We start from the raw sequence: 25,844 nt of genomic DNA, 5'->3' as shown, positions 1-25,844 counted from the left end.
CACCCACCACTACCACTGGCAGCTCGTTCCACACTCTCAACCCCGAGCGAAGATTCCTCCTTAGGATTCTCTTAAATATTTCACCTTTCACCCCTAACCTATGACCTCTAGTTCTAGTCTCACCCAACATAATAGCATGCATATTCATTCAATTTATACCTAAGATATAAATTACAAACATAAGTGCACAAAATTTTGAGTGCTGTCAAGACCATTTCCCATTCTTGACTGTCTTATATTATGTACAAGTATAGTTTATATTCTGTGTGTTGACTAAGTGCCTGTGATAGGACAGTACAGCTCAGGAATAGGCCCTTCAGCCCACAATGTTGTGCCGAACCAGCTAAAAAGCAAATCAAAAACACCCAAACACAAATCTCTGCTACCTACACAATGTCCATATCCCTCCATCCTCCTGACATCCATGTGCCTATCCAAACGGCTTCTACAAACCTCGAATGTATTTGTTTCTACCGCCATACCAGGCAGCACATTCCAGGCATCCACAACTCCCAGTAAAAAACTTACCCTCACATCTCCCCTTGAACCTCTCACCTTCAACGCATGCTCCCTGGTATCAATCCTGGAAAAGAGATTCTCCCTGTCTACTCTATCTACGCCTCTCATAATCTTATAAACCTCTAACAGATCTCCTCTCAGCCTCCGCCATTCCAAACAAGACTAGCCATTCTGCTACAAGATTAATTGTACCTGTACCTCACTGCAGTTGTGCAAATGACAATGATAATAAACTTGGAATCAAGTTTGTGATTCTAAACACAGTGATAGACACGTTAGTAACAAAAGCTAGTCAATATTGGCAAAGAGGAGCAGGAGTTCCAGCCTGCCTTGCCATTCAGTCTGACTGTTCTGCCTCACAACTCAGCTCCTTTTCTGGGTCTCTTTACTTCTTCAGTTATTTTATTTGAAGATTCAGTGCAGAACAGACTCATCTGGCCCAACAAGCCATGCCGACCAGCAACCCACCTATTTAACACTAGCCTAATCACAGGTCAATTTACAATGACCAATTAACCTATGAACCAGTATGTCTTTAGACTGCGGGAGGAAACCCACGCACTCACGGGAGAACATACAAACTCTTCAGAGACGCCACTGGAATTGAACACCAAACTCCAACACCATTGGGCTAACTGCCACACAACGGTATTGCCCTGTTCCAGATAGTCCTCAGCTCTGTGATATTTCAAGAAGAGCACCTACTTTCCCCTTAAAGCACCTCCAATGAATTGGGCTTAGCAAATACCTCAAAGTGAACTTTAGTGAACTGCGCTTATTACTGATCTGGTGAGTAACAATAGCCTCAGGAAATGTTCCTACTTGTTTCATTTTGAAACTAATTAACCTTGATTTGAAAGTTCAGAGAAATCTGCAATGACTGCTAACATCCAGAGGACACAGATTTAAAAGCCACTAGCAAAAAAAAATCAATGAATCATACAGCACAGAAACAGACAATTTCTGCCCATCTCATCCAGGCCAACCACGATGTCCATTGGTTATAAAAGCAACAAGGTGTTAAAATATGGACTTCAGGGCTGGAGCAGATCCGATAGAATCTTTTAAAGGGAAATTGATTAAAAACTGGGAAGAAATTGGAGAATTCTAGGGACAATAGTAAGGATAGGACTAATTGAAAAGCACTTTTGAAATGATGGGCTCTTCTCATGCTGTAAAGCTCAATATTTCTGACTATCTAGCCACCAAGAGTGCTGGTGGAAGCAAATACAATAGAGGCATTTAAAAGTCTCTTGGATAGGTGCATGAAGGTGCAGAGAATGGAGAGGTATGGACAATGTGAAAGCAGAAGGGATTAGTTTAGTTAGGCATTTAATTATTAGTTTGGCACATTGTCAGACAAAGGGCCCGTTCCTGGACTGCACTGTTCTATATTCTATAGTTCTAACATTTCCTATAAAAACATATTGTTCTAATGGCAAGAAATAAATCAAGTGGGGTTACAATCGCAGAGAAGATTCTCAACATTTCATCACCATCCATCACCAAAATACCCAACGCCTAGGCCATGCCACTTTCTTGCAACTACCATCAGGCAGGAGGTACAGAAGCCTGAAGTCCCACACTACCCGATTTAAGAACAGTTACTTCTCTTCGAACATTTGGTTGTTCAACCTCCCTAATCACTACAGTTTATCCACACTGACTATTTTCATTGGTTTGTGATAAAACTGACTTATTCTAATTGTTTTCTTTCCTATAAATATGGTGTATAATAATCATCGATTTCTCAAATTTACAGTAATTTACACCTCCCCCACTTCTCTCTTTTTGCATTCCCCATTCTGGTTCCCTTCTCTTTTCATCTCCTCCCTCTGGTGCCCCCTTCCTTCCCTTTCTCCCATGGTCCATTCTCCTCTCCTATCAGATTCATTCTTCTTCAGCCCTTTACCTCTTCCACTTATCACGTCCCAGCTTCTCACTTCAGCAGCCCTGCCCTCACCTATCACCTGCCAGCTTGTACTCCTTCCCATTTCCCTCAACTTCTTATTCTGGCTTCTTCACGACTCCATTCTAGCCCTGATAAAGGGTCTCAGCCCAAAACGTCATCAGTTTATTGGCTCCATAGAGAAGGAAAATCTCAGCAGGGCAGGCAGCATTTATGGAGAGGAACAAACAGTCACTATTTCAGGCCAAGACCCTTCTTCGGGCCTGGAAAGAAGGGGAGAAATAGCAGAATAAAAAGGTGAGGGAAGAGCAAGCAGTACAAGGTGATAGATGAAACAGTCAAAATGCTGGAGGAACTCGCAGGTTAAGCCACTATTATAGAAATAAAGTCAACATTTCTGGCAGAGACCCTTCATCAGGACAATGCTGCCTGACCTGCCAAGTTTCTCCAGTATTTTGTGTATTGCTCTGCATTTTCAGCAACTGTAGAGTCTGTTATGTGCGTAATTTAAGTTTAATGTTTTTATTTGTGAACATTGCTTATTTAATGCTATGTTGCTGTGATACTATTGTAAGTTGTCATTGCATTTGTGCATATGACAATAAGCTTGACACTGACTTCAACAGAACTATAGATATATTCACCTTGGCTTTAAGCTCATCTCCGAAGTTTGGATCATAAAACTCCACAAATCGGAAAAAGAGGGCACGCTTCTGCGGCACACTGTAATTCTTCGGGATCTCCTCCTCCATGTATTCCTTGAGGAAGGTCATATTGCTCAGGAAACGTCCCGTGAAGGCTCGCAGCAGCTGAAAGAGCAGCTCAATCTCCGCATAGTTCCGCCTGCGGCAAGTGAATATTTATCCACAAACCGGTCAGTTAAATTCACCTCCACAAGGCCTGATCAGACTTTACAATCACAATCAGAATCAGAATCAGGTTTGTTATCACTGACATATGTTGTAAACTTTGTTGTTTTGCAGAAGAATACAGTGCAATACATAAAAATTACTACAAAGTATAATTAAATATACAAATATAAATATATATGTATATAATATGAATTATATTAATTCTATTAATTTTATAATACAGTTGTCAGGTTAATTAGGCAAAAGATTAATCAGGGCAGCAACAACACACACAGAATGCTGGTAGAACACAGCAGGATAGGCAGCATCTATAGGGAGAAGCACTGTCGACGTTTAATCAGGGCAGCAGTTTATTTGGGACATATTGCCTTTGTTTATTTTGGACACTACGCCGCTTGATTGGGACAGAAGACTGTTGCTGAACAGCTTCTAACTAGCATCAGTGGTGTGCACTTGTACGGTGCTTAGAGCGAACAGTTTTTAAACAGCATCTGTTTCACGTGTTTCCGTTCAAACAGTAGTGATTATACTCACTGATAGTTGTCGATAAGCAGTAAGACAATTCAGAACTGATTTGCTCACTGTGATTTCAAGCATTCAGGTTTGGAGATGCCAGAATGGCTATTAGACGTTATGGAGAGAACAGTTTTAAATAGCATCAGCTGCGTGTGCTTGGGCTGATGGATGCAGATTCAAAAAGCAATAATTTTGGATTTTTTTTTTATTTGGAGTTTATGCAGGAAGACAATGAAGGTAGTCCACTAGGTGTCTGTGCTAATTTTGTTCATTTGCAGTCAATCAAAAAAACACAGCAGTGATGAACTCTAACTATTAGAATCTAATATACAGTTTTATAGTACTGTAGTAGTATTGGTAGTGTTTTAAGTTGTTCTGTATATCATTGAAATACATAATTTGTTACTCAATTAAATGGTAGTTTGCCTTTGTTATGCCTTTCAACTACTTTCATGAATCTTCAGGTAATTGGGTGAAAATGTACAGGTCCCGATGTATCCCCATCAATTGGAATCCGCTGCACATATTTAATTAAATTATACATATTTATATATAATGAAAGTGAAGTAGTGCTCATGGCTTCATGATTCATTCTTCCATTCATAAATCTGATGCCGGCTGTTCCTAAAGTGTTGAGTGCATGTCTTCAGGCTGCTCACGGTAGTAATGTGAGGAAGGCATGTCCTGGGTGGTGAGGGCTCCAAACCTGCCGATATCGCTGCAACTTTAAACTCAGCACCACAGGTAATGATCCAGCTGTCAAGTACTTCTCAGAATCGCTCACCACAAAAACAGGGCCTTCCACCCATCTTGTCCATGCCCACTTATCTATACTGGTCCATGTCCCCAACACTACTCGTCTGGTTTTGGTCATGTGATAATGACCCATACAGGTTGGCATGATCTAGCCATAGTACGACTAAGTTTCCCCTCTCTGATCAGCTGGGAAACTACGCTCATGTGTTTCAGGCAGCCCGGCACTGCAAGAATCCCTCCTTTCTGTACAGCGCTATCAATGTAGCCATTTTTGAGGAGAACATCAGTCCGGCAGCTGGAAATGTTACTTAAAAATATCTCCCCTTCTACACTAAGCAACGTGAGTGATCTGGACTGCTCAAGGTCCTTGGAGTCTCTTCCAGGCCCCCTCTACACACCTTCACTGGTCCGCAACCTTTCCCCTATGCCAGATAACCCTAAGGAATTCCCAATGTAGTTGGAGGAGCTTAGGACAGTGCTTGTATACCTTGGAGGGCACTCCAGCGGGAACAGGGGCAGAACTAGCTCTGGCTGCTCTGACTGCTTCCTGAACCTCCATCCATTGGACTCCTTGCCACTGAACTCAACCGCAGGAGGAGGATTTACTAGGGCGCTAGCTCCCACTCTCTCTCCGAGTCACTGAGGGAGTCCTGAAGATGTAGATCCAGTTCTTGTTTGGATCATGTGAGGTGTCCATCATGCAACTGCTTGGGGAATCCACATGGGGTGGCAATAAAGGCAGCTTGTTTCTGGGCTTCCGTCCCCGCCTTTCTTTGCCCTTCCGCCCTGTGCAGTCTCATAAGTTCACTTCTGAGGATGTTAGGGAGCTCGGCAATTGGTGGTTTCTCTTCTTCACTGGCTTCCCACCCCCACAGGAACTGTTTAATCAGGGATCAGAGCTCTTGACGCAGCCGGTGTATTTTGGTCACCCTACAGTACATCATGTAGAGGCCTTTGCTGGCCTTCTCCACTAGGCCTAATCTCTCAGTAGCAAAGTTGACATGTTTCACAACACTACAACCAAATTGATTACTTTGCACAAACATTGATATTTTTAAAATCTAATTGCTTTTTTTTTGTAAAAACTGTGTATGTTTACTTCATGTTTCTCCTGAGAATGTTGCTAATCTGACACAATGGCATTCGGAACCAATCAGCTGAACTTTAACCATTACAATCTAGCAACACATTGAGCATTTTGCACTCAAATTGACCTTTTTTTGTTCTAATTGCTTTCTTGCTTGTGAAAATTGTGTACAATTTAAATTTAATTTGCTTTTCTTGTGAATGCAGTTTATATGTGCCACGTGCCTGTGATACTGTTCTACCTGCACATACATGTACTTGTGCAGATGATATAAAAATTCCACTTTGAACATCTGACTGAATAAATTCCAAATGATGGACCAGTAAGGATAATGCAATATCCTCACAATTTACAATAATCCAGCATGCTGTAAATCACAGAAAGTCAGGTTATGGTGCAAATTAAAACAATCTTTGCAACTTCACAACAAACTTCAAACATTAGATGGAAGTTTAGAGAACTTCCACAAAGATTTTATGCTCAGAGTGGCCATAAATGAAAAATTTATGAAGTAAGTCTTTCATCTGAACCCTAGGAGCAAACAAAAAGGAATGTTCCGTACTTGCAGTAATTCAGCAGGCAGAAGGCAAGGAGTTTTGGCTCCTTCCAGTGCGTGGCGACCATGCTTTCTTTGCGATGTCGTTCCTGGAATGCGTCACTCACCCATACGCGTCGCAGGTGACTGACCAGCTGAGGCTGGCCTGACAGCCAGTTCCCGTCATTTTTCACGATGATGCTGATTATCTATTAGACAAAATGATGATTAACTGGGTGATAGAACCAACCCACAGTAAGAGTCTGTAACACAGAAGGTGGGGGGGGGGGGGGGGGGGAGGAGATTAAATACCTTTCACTATCAATCCTTCCTTCTCCACAGCATGGATCGCGGCAGCACACTGCTCCTAGACTCTGGTCTTAATCTCTCTCACTATTGGAAACATCCTGTCCATGTCCACTCTAGGCCTTTTAATATTCAGTAGGTCTCCAAGAGATTCCCCCCTCCCATACTTTATTCTTCTAAATTCCAACAAGTACAGGCCCAGAACTAAATGCTCCTCATTTCATTCTTGTGAACCTCCTCTGGACTCTCTCTCTACACATTCATCCTCAACCTTCCAAGAGAACCCTCAGTCATTTGAGGTGAGGCAGTCATCATCACCTCCAAAATCAAGCAAAAATTCTAACCATAGTCACCAAATCAGACACCATCCACATACCTTACCTTTGCATCGGCGACATCACAACTATTCACAAGGCCTCACTTGAAACCGTTAAAAAGATCAAACAAGGCCATACCAACTTCTGCCTTTGGGCAGACGGTTCAGAGGTCCCACACCACCAGAATCAAGATCAGCTTCAACTATTTGGTTCTTGGACTAACCCTGGCAAAATCCTTATGACTAACAACACACACAAAAGTGCTGGTGGAACACAGCAGGCCAGGCAGCATTTATAGGGAGAAGCACTGTCGACGTTTCGGGCCGTGAGTCCTGACGAATGGTTTCAGCCCGAAATGTCAACAGCGCTTCTCCCTATAGATGCTGCCTGGCCTGCTGTGTTCCACCAGCATTTTGTGTGTGTTGTTTGAATTTCCAGCATCTGTAGATTTCCTCGTGTTTGCTCCTTATGACTAAGTTTAGCAAAACTCTGACCACTTTGATCCCTTTGCATTAAAATAGACTTTTTTGTTCTAATTTAATTTCTTTAATAATTGGATCTAATTTTTGTTTATCTTGTAAAGGCCACTTCTCTGATATTATGTGCCTGTGATGAATGCAAGTATTTCATGAAAAGATTAAAGGCTAGCTTTATTTGTCACACGAACATCGAAAGATACCATTAAATGCTTCGTTTGGGTCAAATCAAATCAGTGAGGATTGTGCTGGGATGCCCACAAGCGTAACCACACTTCCAGTGCCCACAACTAGTTAACCCTAACCATATGGCAATGGAATGTAAAGGGAAACCGGAGCCCCACAGGAAACCCACATGGTCACGGGGAGAATACAAAATCTTATAGGCAGCGATGGGAATCGAACCCCAATCTTACAGCTGGCACTGTAATAGCGTTACGCTACTGTGCCACCGGTATGTATTGGATCTGTGCATTATAAATGGACGAGTGTAGGTAAGTGGGCCACGGACAAGATGGATAGCAGGACCATCATCTGTGGTGTTGGCTTTAAGGTCGCAGCTATATCACCAGGTTAAAGACCCCCACCACCCAGGACATGCCCTCTTCTCGTTACTACCATCAGAGGGGAGGTATGCCCTCTTCTCATTACTACCATCAGAGGGGAGGTATGCCCTCTTCTCATTACTACCATCAGAAGGGAGGTATGCCCTCTTCTCATTACTACCATCAGAGGGGAGGTATGCCCTCTTCTCGTTACTACCATCAGAGGGGAGGTATGCCCTCTTCTCTTTACTACCATCAGAAGGGAGGTATGCCCTCTTCTCATTACTACCATCAGAGGGGAGGTATGCCCTCTTCTCATTACTACCATCAGAGGGGAGATTTGCACTCAGTGCTTTAAGACAGCTAATTCCCCGCCACAATCAGCTTTCTAAATGAACAATGAACCCATGAACACTACCTCACTATTTTTTGTTCTTTAAGAACAACTTATTGAGCACTTTTCATTCAGGTAGTGTAGTTCAAAGGGCTTTACAAATGGGATAAAGTGCAAACATGAAAATAAAATTAAAAATAAAAATAAACATGAAAATAAAACACAAAAAGATATTAGTTAAAAGCAAGATTAAATAAATATGTTTTGAGCTGGTGTTTAGAAAGTGTCAGCTGCGTCTGCATCCCTTATAGTTCTAGATATTGAATTCCACAGTTTAGGAGCACTGTTCAAAAAAGCTGACCTGCCAATTAGCTTTTGAGAAAGTATTGAAATTAAAGAGACCAGCAGAACACCCGAGAGCGCGAGCAGAATAATAAAATGAAAATGATTCTGTGATGTACTCATTTCTACTACTGTGTGGTAATAAGCTCAAATTTGAATAAATATGATAGAAGACCAGAAGATCAATGCAGCAAAAATACCTAAAAGCTAATCTAGATTAGCAGTACATCTGGACAGATTCATTCACCTTAATGGCTTGGAACTGGAGATCTAAGCGAATGTTACTGGTACTGGGAGAGCCGGGCCTGACCGCAGCTTGGGCTCCAGGGAACAGCAGGTTGACAAAGCGTCCAGGTGTGGCTGCAAGTACGTCACGCAGCGGCTTCGCATCCTTGTGCTTGAGGAAGCTCTGCAAACAGTGAACACGATAAGGAGTCAGAGAAGATTCACTTGCTTTGACCCATGAACATCGAAACATACAGTGAAACACAGTACAAAAACGTGCCGGGAGCAGCCTGCAAGTGTCCCCAGGCTTCCAGCACAAACGTAGCATGTTCGCCATTTATTAACATTTGCTATCCTGTACATCTATGAGAGGAAACCAGAGCACCCAGAGAAAACACAGAGACCACTTACAGTCAGTGGCAGGAACTGAACTCCGTCCTTACAGCTGGCACAGTGAAATTTGCACTAACCACTCCACTACCATGCTGCCTGTGTTTCCACTTTCAGGGTGCTATGGGCTTGACCAGAATGATCTCTGAGTAAAGGTCACCTTCTGGAGGAGAGGTCACCAACTGGAATTCTTTATTTTATTTTTATTTAGTGATACATCATGGTAACAGGCCCTTGTAGCCCGAGCTTGAGCTCCCAATTAATCTACTAACCCACATGCTGTTGGAGGAAACCAGAGCAAAGCCACGCAGTCACAGTGTAAAAGTACAAACTCCTTACGAACAGTGGCGGAACTGCTGGAACGATAACAGCATTACACTGACCACTAAGGTACCAAGCCAGGCATACACTCATTAGTTTTAAAATGCTGTACTGGTAACTGGCATCCAGTAATTAGTGCAGAGTGCTGCCGGGACCCCAGCTCTTCACACACTACATCAACAATTTGGATGAGGGGCCAGGTGGAATATATCCAGGTTTACTGATGAAACAAGGCAGCAGGCAATGTGGGCTGTGAGGAGGAACGGAGAAGCTTCAGCAGGAGAGGCAACAGTTAAGAGAATAGGCAAAGGCACATCAGATGGAATTGGCTTATTGAAAGGCATAGATAAAGCAGACACGGACAGTCTCAAACCAAAGAGTACGGCCTCAGAATAGAGGGATGTCCCTTTATAACAGATATGAACAGGACTTTCTTTAGCCAGAAGGTAGTGTACCTGTAGAATTCATTGCCACAGATGGCTGTGGAGGCCAAGCCATTGGGTATATTTAAAGCAGAGTTTGATGGGTTCTTGATTAGTCAGGGAGTCAAAGGTTATGGGAAAGGGGTTGAGAGGTGAAGCAAATCAGCATGATGGAATAGCGGAGCAGACTCGGTCAGCTGACTGGCTTAACTCTGCTCCTTCATCACACATTCTGAGATACAGCGAAAAACGTCTTGCATACTGTTCACACAGATTAATTCTATATGAACAAGACAAAACAAAGAAGAATGCAGAATAAAGTGTTACAATTACAGAGGAAGTGCAGGTCAGGCAGACAATAAGGTGCGAGCCCTAGTAGCTTGGAGGCTGGGTCATTGACTATATTCAAGACAGGAACTGGCAGATATACAGATATTACGAAAATAAAGGAGCATAATTTTAAAAGTGATTAGAAGGAAGTATAGGGAGCATGTCAGATCATAAACAAGAGAAAGTCTGCACATGCTGGAAATGTCAGAGGTAGCTATTTTTAAACAGAGCGGTGAGTGTGTGGAATGTGCCGCTGGGGTGGTGGTAGAAGCAGCTACATTTGAGACATTTAAGAAACTCTTAGGCAACATGGTTGAAAGAAAAACAGAGGGCTATGTGAGAGGGAAAGGTGAGGTTAATCATGGACCAGGTTAAAAGGTTGGCATATCACTGTGGGCCGAAGGGCCTGTACAGTGCTGTGTTCTCTGTTGTAAAGTAGGGGGTTCCCAAACATTTTAATTGCCATGGAGCAATACCATTAAGCAAGGGGGTCCATGGACCCAAGGTTGGGAAGCCCTGTTCTAAAGGGACAGGGGATTGGTGGAAGAGTGATGTTGAAGCAAAAGATTAGCCATCATCTTACTGCATGAAGGAGCAAGTGAGAGGCAACAAATGGCTTCCCCCTGATCCATCTTATGTAGCACTTTAGAATTTATTCTCTATTTCATTAAGATGCAAAAGCATGTGCCTCAAACACAGAATGATTATAATATCCATCAGAACCTTTTTTCACAGCTTAAAACACATCTATAGTTAATGCAAGAGCAATTATCTCCCAAATGAAGACAAGAATCGAACCAGACAAGCTAATGTAAGTCTACCCGATCTCATCAAATGTTCCCAAGTCTCAGAAAGTTACCCTACAATGTTAAACGTACTTTATAAAGCACAGAAAGCCATACAGCCCATCTTGCCGCTTCAAAAGAGTGTTGGTTCTCTCCTCTTGCCCCATTTCCTAACAACCTTGACCAATTCCTTTGGAAAGTTACCATTGAAAATGTGCTCATTGCTATTTGAAAGAGTGTATTCCAGATCATAGAGTTTCAGAGAACAGAAACACGTCCTTTGGCCCATCTAGTCCATACTGAACTATTATTCTGCAGAGTAGCAGCAACCCACACCCAGGCCATAGCTCTCCATACCCTTCCCTTTTATCTACTAAAAGAATCTTCCCTTAAATGTTACAATCAAACCCACATCCACCACTCCTGCTGGGAACTTGTTCCACACTCACACCACTCTCTGAATGAAGAGATTCCGAGGTTCCCCTTAAATATTTCACCTTTCACTCCTAACTCATGACCTTTAGTTCTAGTCTCACCCAACCTCAGTGGAAAAAGCCTGCTTGCACTTACCCTATCTATACCCCTCATAATTTTGTATACATCTATCAAATTGCCCTCATTTTCCTGCACTCCAGAAAATAAAACCCTACTCTATTCAATCTTTCCCTGTAACTCAGGTCCTCAATACCCAGCAACATCCTTGTAAATTTTCTCAGTACTCTTTCAATCTAATTGATACCTTTCCAGTAGGTAGGTGACCAGAACTGCACACAATACTCCAAATTCAGTCTCACCAACATCTTATACAGCTTCAAGGTCATGATAACTTTCTGTGTAAATTTATCACCTTCCCTCCTGCCCACTGGCAAATAATTTAAAACCAGATCCACCATCTGAATGTCTTCTTGCCAAAAACCCCCAGTTGTGAATTCCTCCATTAATCGTTCCTCACCTCTATTCTGCAAAGGAAAACCTCAAATTACTTGGCACTCCCAATACTGTATCATTCTGCTATCTCCTCAGTGTATCAGCTCTCAGAAATTTAAGTAAAAATATCATCAAACAGCAGTTCTTCAAATTGGATTCATCCATCAAGAGTTTATGGTGCCCAAACTAATTCATCAGCATTATTCTGGGAGGTGGATTCCCTACATATTGGACACTCACTAGAGTTGAATCTAGATATGATAAATCAAGCTGAAGGTCAATTTTGTTTCCTTCAAGTAATCACAGAGTCATAGAACACTACAGCACAGAAACAGGCCCTTCGACCATCTTGTCTGTCCTAAACTATTATTCCATTATCCTACGACCTACACCTGAGCCACAACCTTCCATTCCTCTACCATCCATGTACTTATCCAAACTTCTTTTAAACGCTGGAATTGAACCCGCATCCACCACTTCCACTGGTAGTTCATTCCACACTCATCCCACCCTCTGAGTGAAGGAGCTTCCTCTCAGGTTCCACTTAAATATTTAACTTTACACACACCAGTTTATATGTATATTTACAGGTTGGTAAGGCTAATCAGTGAGATTTTACATGAACTATTTATTACAAGGAAATTCATCACTGCAGTTAGTTTTTAAGGCAGTAGGAGTTGTGTTGCTGCAGCCAGGAGACAGCGTCAAGGCAGTGGTGACTGGTCCTCCCTCTGGAGCCTCCCGATTAATTTCCAGTCTGCTCTACACTCCTGATGTCTGACAATTTCAGCAGAGCTGTGCAGTAATCACAGCTGCTTTACCAGGGGAACACTCGATGCTGGAGTACTGTGTTCAGTTCTGTGCACCTCATTATAGAAAGGACGTGGAAACTTTAGAGTGGGTGCAGAGATGATTTACTGGGATGCTGCCTAGATCAGAGAGCAAGTCTTATGAGAAAAGGCTGAGTGAAGTAGAGTTTTTGTCTATGGAGAAGAGGAGGATGAAAGGTAAACTTGATTGAGTTGTACAAGATGATAAGAGGTTCAGTCGGCCCTCTTTATCCGCAAGGGATTGGTTCCGGGACCCCTCGCGGATAACAAAATTCGCGGATGCTCAAGTCCCTTATTCAACCTAGCTCAATGCAGTGGACCTTAGGACCCAGCAGAACCCCAGACCTTATTTAACCTGTCTCAGTGCGGTGGACCCAGCGGCAGAGACCTGAATCCGCAGTGTTTCTGTTCACGATAACGATTGAAAATAAAGTGGAAATAATAAAGCGATCAGAAAGAGGTGAAACACCATCGGTCATTGTAAAAGCATTAGGCTTCGTCGGTCAACGATCAGAACAATTTTAAAGGATAAAGTGAGAAAGGCTCTGCCCCGATGAAAGCTACAATTATTACTAAGCAACGCAGTGGTTTAATTATTGGGTTTTGGGTTTTTGGGTTTTTGATCCTCCACATCAACCCGGCACAGTGGAGAACGCACTCGGGAGCGATCTGTCACTGGATCAAACTCAGGAACTTCCCGAGCCCGGTGCTGAAACATGCATTCTTAAGTGTTTTATATGCGTAGAAAGGTAAAATATATACCATATACGAATGAAAACGTTTGACTAACTGACACTAAATAATACCGGATGTACCTGTTCCGACTTACTTAATAAGAGAACTTCTGATTTTTTTCGATCCCGATCCACGATAACCCACGCACATCCTCCCGTATACTTTAAATCATCTCTAGATTACTTATAATACCTAATACAATGTAAATGCTATGTAAAATAGTTGTTATGCTGCATTGTTTAGGGAATAATGACAAGAAAATAAGTCTGTACATGCTCGAACAACAAGTGCTGGAAGAGCACTTGCGCGATTCGCGGTTGGTTGAATTCGCAGATAAGGAGGGCTGACCGTATAGTTCAAGCGGACAGCCAGAAACTTTTTCCCAGGATGGAAACATATTACAAGAGGACATATTTTTAAAGGGGTTGGAGGGAAGTGTATGGGTGGGTGGGGGGAAACAGATGTAGGTTTTTACTTTACAGAGTGGTGAGTGCTTGGAATGCGGTGCCAGGGTGACTGCTGGACAACTACATTAGGAACATGGAAGAAACTTTTAAGATAGGCACTTAGATGACAGAAAAATAGAAGGCTATGTAGAAGGGAAGGGTTAAATTGATTCGGAGTAGGTTAAAAGGTCAGCACAAGATCATGGGCTGAAGGGCCTGTACTGTTCAATGTTCGATATTTCATATTCATCGACTCCAGAGGGCTACTGAGTATTACCATAAACATTCTGCTCCACTGAGGGTCATTCAAAGTGGCTTCCATCATAAAAAGCTCCACCGTTTGCGCTGGGTAACGCGTCAGAAACTTGATTAAGGGCTCTCGGAATGGACTCCCAGCCTGCATGAGGGGGACAGAATACAGGAATTAATTTCTAGACACAAAAGAAGTCCATTTGTTCAGCTAATGCAGTACACAAGTCAGTATGCAAAATGTAAATACTTAATAGCGACGTCTCTTCCCCAGTCAGTTAGGTTCTGGATACAGGGTTCGTCAGGATACGAATTCTAGTTTACCGATACAGCTTCATTTCAATGAATCCAGTCAACAGCTCAGTTACTTTGGAGCAACATGCAAAAGAGCTGGAGGAACTCAGTGGGTCAGGCAGCATCTATGGAGGGAACGTTTCAGATTGAGACCCTTCAAGGGTCTCCCGCTGAGTTCCTCTAGCTCCTTTGTGTGTTGCCATGACTGATGGAGGCCAGTGTCCCAAACACTTTCTTCACTACCTTGTCTATCCAGGGCCCCGCTTTCAGGATACCATGTACAGTGTCAATGTTAAGCTAGAGACAACAGTGAGAAGCGTTATAAACACAAGTGATTCTGCTGATGCTGGAAATTCAGAGCAACACGCACAAACCGCCAGATTAACTCGGCAGGTCAGGGCAGCATCTACGGAAAGGAATAAAGAGTTGACATTTCAGGTCAAGATCCTTCATCAAGACAGCTGAAGGTCCAGGTCCTGGTGAAGGTAATTGGCCCAAAACGGCGACTCATTATTCCTCTCTACAGGTGCACTCCAACCAAGTGGGAAGAGTTATTACCTCAATAAGCATGGCCCTCTCAGTTTTCATCACCACCTCCAACAGGGGCTTCACCAGGGTCTGCGGTGCAGCCGGTATCAAGTGAAACAGATTAATGATGGCTGAGCAGATCTTCATTTCCTGTGCAAGCAAATTAGAAAGATTAAAAAGGTGGCCATTAGACCATAGGAGCAGAATTAGGCCTTTTGGCCCATCGAGTCTCTGCCACCATTTCCATAATGACCATCTTATTTTCCCTCTCAGCCCCAATCACCTGACTTCTTCCTGTAACTTTTGACGCCTTGACTAATCAAGAACCAATCAACCTCTACTTTAAGTATACCAAATGACTTGGCCTCCACAGCCACCTTTAGTAATGAATTCCACAGATTAACCATCCTCTGGCTAAAGAAATTCCTCCTCGTTTCTATTCTAAAGGGATGCCCTTCTATCCTGAGGCTGTGCCCTCTGGTCCTGGACTTCCCCACTGTAGAAAACATCCATAGAGATGGAAAACATTAACATTAAATATGTACACAGTCCTGCCACTTCTGACGCTGTTAGACAAGGTCAAAAAATTTAATGTCAGCTGAAACAGCTCCGTGGAAATAACAGAAATGTTCTCCTCAAACAATTTGATATCTAGGGCAGCTTGGTAGCACAACACTTTACTGCACCAGTAATTGGGGTTCAATTCCCACCACTGTCTGTAGGGACTTTGAACATTCTTCCTGTGACTGTGTGGGTTTCCTCCAAGTGTTCCAGTTTACTCCCACATTCCAAAGACAGCTGGTTGACAAGCAAGGGAAGGAGTCAAATTAGAACAAGTTTCCACAAGCAGAAGTAACTGCAGAAAAGGAGGAAGTCATGGAGGGATTGTCTACTGAGTCTCTGTGGGTGTAAGTTAGAAACAGGAAGGGGTCAATAACTCTACTGGGTGTTGTTTATAAACCACCCAATAATAACAGGAACATTGAGGAGTAGATAGGGAGACAGATTCTGAAAAGGTGTAATAACAATAGGGTTGTCATGGTGGGAGATTTTAATTTCCCAAATATCGAATGGCATCTCCATCGAGCAAAGGCAGGTCGTGCCTTCCGAGCCTGATTGAATTTTTTGAGGATGTGACCAAACGCGTTGATGAAGGAAGAGCAGTAGATGTAGTGTATGTGGATTTCAGCAAGGCATTTGATAAGGTACACCATGCAAAGATTATTGAGAAAGTAAGGAGGCATGGGATCCAAGGGGACATTGCGATGTGGATCCAGAATTAGCTTGACCACAGAAGGCAAAGAGTGGTTGTAGACAGGTCATATTCTGCATGGAAGTTGGTGACCAGTGGTGTGCCTCAGGGATCTGTTCTGGGACCCCTTCTCTTCTTGATTTTTATAAATGACCTAGATAAGGAAATGGAGGGGTGGGTTCATAAATTTGTTGATGACACAAAGGTTGGGGGTGCTGTGGATAGTGTGGAGGGCTGTCAGAGGTTGCAGCGGGACATTGATAGGATGCAAAACTGGGCTGAGAAGTAGCAGATGGAGTTCAACCCAGATAAGTGTGAGGTGATTCATTTTCGTAGGTCTAATATGATGGCAGAATATAGTATTAATGGTAAGACTCTTGGCAGTGTGGAGGATTAGAGGGATCTTGGGGTCCGAGTGCATAGGACACTCAAAGCAGCTGCGTAGGTTGACTCTGTAGTTAAGAAGGCATACGGTGCATTGGCCTTAATCAATCGTGGGATTGAGTTTAAGAACCAAGAGGTAATGTTACAACAATATAGGACCCTGGTCAGATCCCACTTAAAGTACTGTGCTCAGTTCTGGTCGCCTCACTACAGGATGTGGAAACTGTAGAAAGGGTGCCCAGGAGATTTACAAGGATGTTGTCTGGATTGGGGAGCATCCCTTACAAGAATAGGTTGAGTGAACTTGGTCTTTTCTCCTTGGAGCGACGGAGGGCAACAAGTGACCTACCTGATAGAGGTGTATAAGATGATGAGAGGCATTGATCACATGGATAGTCAGAGGCTTTTTCCCAGGGCTGAAATGGCTATCATGAGAGGGCACGGTTTAAAGGTGCTTGGAAGTAGGTACAGAGGGGATGTCAGGGGTAAGTTTTTTTACACAGAGTGGTGAGTGCATGGAATGAGCTGCCAGCGACGGTGGTAGAGGCAGATACGATAGGGTCTTTTAAGAGACTCCTGGATAGGTACATGGAGCTTAGAAAAATAGAGGGCTATGGGTAACCCTAGGTAATTTCTAAAGTACATGTTTGGCACAGCATTGTGGGCCAATGGGCCTGTATTGTGCTGTAGGTTTTCTATGTTACTATGGATAGTTTTGGGACTTTGACTCGGAGAATAGTGTAGCCTCCAATAAAACACCACACTTAGATCTCCCACATCTGCTTGATTTCTACGACAGAACACTCAATTTGCTAAGATTAACTTCCTTTACTTCTGTGCAAACAGGGATATGGAGCAGGAGGAAAATCTAATGAAGGGCAAGAATACAAGGAGACATGTAAAATGCCTTTGGCATCTTCAGCATTATCTCTTGCTCCCTCAGTTTTGAGATACTGCAACTACTCAGAGACTACTACTCCTCAAGTTAGAAACTCACAAATGATTCTACAAAAATGCATCATTTACAAAATCTTGCATTAATTGTTCTGAAAAGCCAAAGGGCTTGAAATTTGTCAGTAAGTTACAATTTAATTAAGCCTACCTTGAAATACTAAAGAAGAAAGTTTTGCCAATTATAATCACGTTATAGCTTTCTCAAGGTTACTAGTCATTAGGAATTAACAATCAGTCTCAAAGGCTTTATTATAATAACGCCCACTGAAGTAAATCTCTAATCATAATATTGTTTTCGGTATTGTTTCGTTGGAAAGCTTTGTAACAAAGTGTTGCAGTAGTTTTACTCAGGACTTACATTGCCATCACTCCTTTGCCCTCCTTTGTGCGTGAGGACCACCACCTCCATCCACTTACGTAGGTGGGCCTGTGTTTGGAAAGAAAGATTTCCATCCATTAGAACAGTTTTCATACAGAAATCAACAGTTCATTTAAATCAGAATCAGGTTTCCTGAAGTTTGTTGTTTTGCAGCAGTACAGTGCCGTACATATAACTACTGTACACTCCGTGGCCACTGAGTGTATGCTGGTGGTCTTCTGCTGCTGTAGCCCATCCACTTCAAGGTTTCACATGTTGTGCATTCAGAGACGCTCTCCTGCAGACCACTGTTGTAATGTGTGGTTATTTGAGTTACTGTCACTTTCCTGTCAGCTTGAAGTGTATGGACATTGTGTAGGTAGAAGGGATTCATTTGATCATTAATTTAGTTGGGTTGGCACAACAGCTTGTAAGGCCTTAACGTACTGATGTAATGAAATGATCCATATGGATGGCATGGAAAACAAAGATTTTCACTGTACCTCAATACATGTGGCAATAATAAACCAATTTATCAATTCATTAAGAGAAAAATCCTGTTATCCTTACTCAGACAGGACTTACAGGTGACTCCATCTACAGCTTTGCAATCAACTCTCAAGTGCCTTTGGAAAAAGAATTGCAAGAGATTCAATGGTACAAAGCTGCTACAATCTACATTCTAACATAATTTATTACACAATTAATAAATCCACCAGCAGTAAACAAGATCTAAACTTTGAATGCAGAGCACATTCCACTGAATTCTCTGTGGTCCAAACCACTCACATGATAACTTGCTCCACCTTCCTTTCCTAGGAAGAACTCAGGAACATAGAAAACAAGAGCAGGAGCTGGCCTTTTGGCCAAACCGGCCGTGGACTCAGCTCCACCTACCTGCCTTTTCCATACCCTTAATTATCCTACTACTCAAAATACTCCTCATAGGCTAATCCCCTCATCTCAGGAATTAACCTCGTGAACCTCCTCTGCACTGCCTCCAAAGCCAGTATATTTTCCCTTATGTAAAAAAATCCATTACTTGCAGTCCTCCAACAATTACCTCTGAAACCCCATCGTTATTTCCACTCTTCCCCCCTTCATATGCTTAATCACCACTCTTCATCGAGATCTACCTATCACCTCCGAAATCCCGCTACTATTCCCACTCTCTCCCCTCCTTCACATGCTAAATCATTGCTCCTCACCAGGATCTACCTATCACCTCCGAAACCCAATCGTTATTTCCACTCTCCCCTCCTCTATGTTCCTAATTACCGTTCCTCACCAGGGTCCACCTATCACCTGCAAGCTCTTGCCCGATGCCTTCCCACTATCTCTTTATGTGGTTATCTCCCATTTTATCTTTCAGCCCAGATGAAGGGCCTCAACCAAAATCATCAACTGTCCATTTCCTTCCACAGATACTGCCAGACCCACTGAGTTCCTCCAGCAAGTTTGTTCTTTGCTCCAGATTGCAGCATCTACAGTCTCATGTGTCAGCATAAGACAGACATTTCACCAGTAATTCACCCGTCCCCTGACTGGTTCTGTCCTGGGAGCAGAACAGACATTCTGCCCGAATCGCTCAGGAGCTTAATGGCTCCTTTTTTAAATTTGAGAAATTGCGTACAAATGTCCTTCACAATGGAACAATTTGCTGCTTTGACTCAATCACAGTTCAGGGTCATCTCATTAATTTCCATAAGCGAGATAATTATAAATCAAGAATATACAGTTACAAAAGAGATTAAGTTGACTAGAATGATGCCGCTGCCTCTCACTGAGTTCAGAAAGTTTAATTAAATTGGCACAAAATATAAAATTGCATTCCTTCAATTACTTCAAAGTAGTTCATCCTGAAAGCACTGAAACTCTATAAATGAAAGCATCTCTCTCATACAAGCCTAAAATTCATTATGCAGGCAGCAACTAAAAACGACAACAGTTCAAAAGTTTAAAGTTCAGTGTAAATATATTATCAAAGTACTTCTATGTTATGATATACCACCTTGAGATTCATTTTCTTGCAGGCATTTACAGGCAAAGAAGTACAACAGAATCTATTAAAAACTACACCTAAACAAAGACTGACAAGTAGTCAGTGTGCAAAAGACTGAAAATAAAAAAATACTGAGGACATGAGTTGTAAAGAGTCGTTCAAATGTGAGTCTGTGGGTTGCAGAGTCAGTTCAGAGCTGCGGTCAGTAAAGTTACACCTTATGGTTGTGGGGTAATAACTGTTCCTGAATTTGGTGGGACCCTGCCTGATGACAGCAGCAAGAAATGAGCATGGCCTGAATGGTGAGGGAACTTGCTGGCGGACGCTGCTTCCTTGTGGCAGTGCTCTATGTAAGCATGCTTAATGGTGAGGAGGGCTTTGCCTGCGGGCTGTGCTCCCACCCACTTTGTGCCCCTCACTGTCACCACCCATTCAGGAACTCACTATATACTACCTTGAGATTCATTTTCCTGCAGGCATTCACAGTAGAACCCAGAAATACAATAGAATCAATGAAAAACTATGAAGACTGACAAACAGCCAATGTGCAAAATACAAACTGCGTAAATACAAAAAGAAAGAATAAACAAATAAATAAACAAGTGAACTAACACATACATAAGTAAATACATATATAGATTGTACTCATGAGTTGTAGAGCCCTTGAATGTGATTCCATGGGTTGTGGAATCAGTAGAGTTGAAGTGAGTGAAGCTATCCATGCTGGTTCGGGAGCCTGACGATTGAGGGGTAATAACTGTTCCTAAACCTGGTGATGTGGGTCCTGAGGCCCCTTTTTGCCCTTCCTGATGGCAACAATGAGAAGGGACATGGCCCGGATTGTGTGGGGGGAGGGGGGGCGATGGCTGACAGATACTGCTTTCTTGTTCCAGTGGTCCTTTTAGACGTGCTCGATGATGGGGAAGAATCTTCAAGTGATAGACTTGACCGTGTCAACTACTTTTTGCAAGCTTTTCCATTCTTCAGCATTTGTGTTGCCATACCAGGCCACGTTGCAACCTGGCAGGATACTCCCCACTAAGCATTTCTAGAAGCTTGTCAATGCTTTACATGAAACACCAAATCTTGGACATTGGCGTATCCATACCACATTCTTGATGTAGGACTGGAGTCACTTGGGTTGCGTTGGTTATTAACACAAACGACACATTCCTATATACGTGTGATAAATAAAACAGAATCGGAATCTGAAATTACTGCCGACTACTTTTGATCTCAATTCAAAAGTCTAGTCAGGGCAACTACATCCAGACTAAGAACAGAAAAGTTATTTATAATTTGAAGATGTAGTTCAATTCAACCATAGTACTCATATATGGTTAAACACTTATCTTCATCTGAAATCAAAGCAAAATGCTTCAGGAGACAAAAAAATAAGTCGACGACAAAAATCACAAATGGAGTTGGTTTTTCATGCTAGAATGGTTTGGACTTGCACTTAAAATGCATGCTTTCTAGTTCATTATAGAGAGGACACTCACCCTACAATTATACATTATCCACAGTCACTGCTTCATGCAATTTTCCAATTTAAAAAGTTCCTGACCAATTAAGGTAGAATATTCACCAACATTGTCCATACCATCGTGAAATAAGCTTTCAAACTAAGGACCATACTCATCAAACTATAATTACAGAAATGATTATTCATTGCTTCATAACTTCAAGGTAACTCTGCCTACTTATAACTGAATTAAATTAGGCAAGATCACTACGTGATTTACCACAGCAGGCAAATGTAAAAAACAGCCACTGCACTGAAGTCTCACAGTGAAAATGGTCCTGTATCCAATGGTGACACATCTGCAATGTGTCAGAACAACTCGCTTGTAACCTGTAGGAAGGTCAATTCGTGTCCAGTCTCCACACTCGCACACTGCAAGCTCCAAAGAGGGGAGTAAGCCACAATTTGATCTGACCTCCTGCTCCATCAGATTTCTATAACGTACCATGGAGAGCACTCTGAATGGCTGCATCAGTGTCTGATGTGGAGGCACTAATCCACAAGATCAGAAAAAGCTGCAGACAGTTGTAGACTCAGCCAGCTCCATCATGGGCACATTTTCAAAGGCCGATGCCTCAAAATAGGTCGCATCCATCATTAAGGATCTCCACCACCCAGGCCATGCTCTGTTCTCATTGTTACCATAAGAGAACAGGTACAGGAACCTGAAGACAGACACTCAACATTTTAGGAACACCTTCATCCACTCCACCATCTGATTTCTGAACAGTCCAGGGGACCCATGAAACACCCCAGTACACCGCTTCGCCAGGCAGGCTGAACCAGGTGAGGGTAGCCGGCAGGCCTCGTACCCCAGTGAGATAGGGACATCAAGGTGACCTGGAGGGAGGGATTTCTCTACTTCTCACTGCCTCAGTAAAGCACCCAAAATAATCAAAGACCTGTATCTACCCCAGACATTCTCTCTTCTCCCCTCTCCCATCTGACAGAAGATTTTAAAAAAACTGAAAGCATGCACCACCAAGATCAAGGACAACTTCTAGCCCACTGTCCAGGCTCTTGTATGATAAGATGGACTCTTGCTTTCTCAATATTATCATTTTACCTGCATTGCATTGGTTTCGTTAGCTTTTATACTTTATTCTACATGGTGCTGTGCTAAGGGACTTGGGAGTGTTTGTGCATGACTCACAAAAGGTTGGCTTGCAGGTGCAGCAGGCTATCAAGAAACCAAATGGAATACTGGCCTTCATTGCTAGAGAGATTGAATTTAAGAGCAGGAAGATTATGCTGCAACTGTTCAGGATACCAGCAAGGCCACAACTGGAGTACTACATGTAGTTCTGGTCTCCTTACTTGAGGAAGGATACACTGGCTTTGGAGGTTGTGCAGAGGAGATGATTCGAGATGAGAGGGTTAGACTTTGAGAAGAGATTGAATCACCTGGGACTGTACTCACTGGAATTCAAAAGAATGATGGAGATCTTATAGAAACATATAAAATTATGAAAGGGATAAATAAGATAGAGGCAGGAAAGTTGTATCCACTGGTAGGTGAGACTAGAACTAGGGGACATAGCCTCAAGGTTTAGGGGAGTAGATTTAGGATGGAGATGAGGAGGAACTGCTTTTCCCAGAGTCAATAGGATTCACTGCACAATGAAGCAATGGAGGCTACCTCGGTAAATATATTTAAGACAAGGTTGGATAAATTTTTGCAAAGTATGGGAATTAAGGGTTATGGGGAAAAGCAGGTAGGTGGAGATGAGTTCATGGCCAGATCAGCCATGATCTTAATGAACGGCAGAGCAAGCTTGACAGCCAAGATGGCCTACTCCTGCTCCTATTTCTTACATTATGTCCTTATTCTGTTATTGTTTTACCTTACACTACCTCAATGCACTGTGTATGGATTTGATCTGTATGAAGAATAGGCAAAACAAACTTTTCACTGTATCCAGGTACATGTGACAATAATAAACCAATCCCAAAGCAATCTGTCCAGCTGCATCCTCAGAGAGAAATTCTGTCAGCTGCTCAGGAAAACTCACTACTGTATATCTATAGTTAGTGTGAGACAACTTTCAATGCAGTAAATATACCACAATGAAAGTTGGAACAGGCTCAACAAGCCAGATGGCCTACTCCTGCTCCTGTTTCTTTATGTTTTTAATCGGAGTGAGAGATCTCGATGGCAGGACTCACTCTATCGTGTCTAGTTGGGACAGCAAACCTATACATCTTGTGGTATCTCATTGTCTCTCAGAATGGGAACTGGTTTATTACTGTCACATGTACCAAGATACAGAGAAACACTTGTCTTGCATTCTGGTCATACAAATCTGATTGTTACACAATGTATTGAGGTAGTTGTAGAGCGATCACGAGTTGAGCACATTGTTCTCTTAAGGGCTTGTCTATTGGAGAGGCCAATCCAGGATCCACATATTCTGCTATAGAGTGGGCGAGGGTAAGTGGTGGCTGTGGTTAGTGGTTGGGTCTTTTGGTTTCTCAGTCCCTCCTTTCGCAGCTGCCGCTTATCCTCTGCGGCACAGCGGATGTCACTCTCACGAGGAGCAGTGCCCCCTTGGACAGATTTATTCCAGCGATACCGATTGAGTACAATCTTTTCACTGTTTTTAAATGTAATGTTGAATTTCTTCAGGCTGATTTTGACATTATCTTTGAAACGTTTCCTTTGCTCACCAGGGCCCTGCTGACCTTCCTTTGTCTGGGAGTAAAGCATCTGTTTGGAGAGACGTGAGATAGGCATTCGGATGACATGACCTACCTATCCATCAGAGTTGGTGTGGCATTGAGGTAGAACAAGGTAAAACAATAACAAAATGTAAAATAAATGTGTAATGCTCTCTCTGTAGCTGTTCCCAGGTATCTCAATGCAGAGATCAGCACATTATCAATAAATGGTAGAAAAGACAGGTTAAAGCTAAATGCTAAAGATTCTGCAGATGCTGGAATCCTAGAGGAACACACACAAAAAGCTGGAGGACCTCAGCAAATCAGGCAGCATCTATGGAGAAGAATAAACAGTTGACATTTCAGGGTAAGCCTCTTCACCCTGTCATTACAATCTTGCAACACCTCAACCCTACAAACCTCAGGAACAATTCAAATGTAAAAGAACAGCAACACTGTTCTGTTTACCAAAGCAGGTTAGGGTTGGGAAAGAAAAATCAGCTTCAGGACACAATTCTGATCCCACAGACAAGAACGCCAGCATTTTGAATGATTCACAGTACCACTTGGCTTGTTAAATTTGCACACAGGAGTCATGGATGTCATGTTGTCCTGGACAGAGTTAACATTAACGAGAAAGAAAACATGAAAACTGAAAAAAAGAGAGACAAAAACTCTCTTCTAGGATTCACCGTGCACCACATTCAATTTTGACTAATATACACTCAGTGGCCACTTTATTAGGTACAGGAGCGGAACCTGGTATGGTCTTCTGCTCCTGTAGCCCATCCACTTCAAGGTTCAATGTGTTATACATTCAGAGATGTTGTAACGTGCAGTTATATGAGTTACTGTCACCTTCCTGTCAGCTTGAACCAGTCTGGCCTTTGTCCTCTCATTAACAAGGCGTTTCTGCCCACAGACCTGTCACTCACTGAATGTTCCTTCTTTTGTTTTTGCATCATTCTCTGTAAGCGCTAGGGACTGAAAATACCAGCAGATTAGCAGTTTCTTATACTCAAACCACCCCGTTTGACACCAGCAGTTCCATTGTCAAAGTCACTTAGATCACATTTCTTCTCCATTCGGATGTTTGGGGAATAACAACTGAACCTCCTGACCATGTCTGCATGCTTTTATGCACTGAGTTGCTGCCACATGATTGGCTGATTAGATATTTGCATTAATGAGTAGTACAGGTGTACACATACCTAATAAAGTGGCCACTGAGTGTGAATTTTAAGACTTTATTCATACTGTTAATGATATGAACGATCACCAACTTACCATCATCTGGTCGCAAAATTTATCGTTAAAGGAGTTAGGAAAAAGCCTTGTGACGGATGTCAAGCGGTTCACAACATTTAATGTCAGGCTCCGATAATCACCCAGCATCATCAGGAGAGGCCGCATGTGGATGTGGATTTGATCCACTTCAAATGTAGCTCCTTCCAAAAACTGACAGGGAACATGAGTAAAGATAATTTCGGTTAATTGTAGCAATGAAATTCAGCACGATGGCTCATAAAGACAGTAAAGCTCAGCAAAAATATTTGGTACTGCAAAGTAATCTAGATAATGTCCTTGTTTAACTGTATGAGGTGGTGAATACATAGGCACCTATCTTTTTATTACGGCTGGCTGGATGGTGATTGGACTGTGAAACAGAACAAGCAAGCAGACCAACTCTGCCGTTACTTTTCTGATATGGTTCC

General features: G+C 42.6%; 1 protein-coding gene across 1 annotated transcript in view; it reads right to left on the bottom strand.

The window, feature by feature from the left end:
- Positions 1-25,844, bottom strand: part of trrap (transformation/transcription domain-associated protein) — a 305,269-nt gene that overhangs the window by 197,758 nt on the left and 81,667 nt on the right. Inside the window, exons 30-36 of the mRNA XM_073060184.1 lie at positions 25,417-25,587; positions 17,945-18,013; positions 15,027-15,146; positions 14,203-14,322; positions 8,762-8,923; positions 6,222-6,403; positions 3,073-3,271 (exon numbers count right to left, since the gene is read on the bottom strand). Of these exons, the coding sequence (XP_072916285.1) occupies positions 3,073-3,271; positions 6,222-6,403; positions 8,762-8,923; positions 14,203-14,322; positions 15,027-15,146; positions 17,945-18,013; positions 25,417-25,587 (1,023 nt within the window). The remainder of the gene's footprint in view (positions 1-3,072; positions 3,272-6,221; positions 6,404-8,761; positions 8,924-14,202; positions 14,323-15,026; positions 15,147-17,944; positions 18,014-25,416; positions 25,588-25,844) is intronic.

The sequence above is a fragment of the Hemitrygon akajei genome, chromosome 11, assembly GCF_048418815.1.
Source record: "Hemitrygon akajei chromosome 11, sHemAka1.3, whole genome shotgun sequence".
NCBI lineage: Eukaryota > Metazoa > Chordata > Chondrichthyes > Myliobatiformes > Dasyatidae > Hemitrygon > Hemitrygon akajei.
Note: the sequence above shows the minus strand (reverse complement) of the source record. Positions and strands in the feature narration are given on the sequence as shown.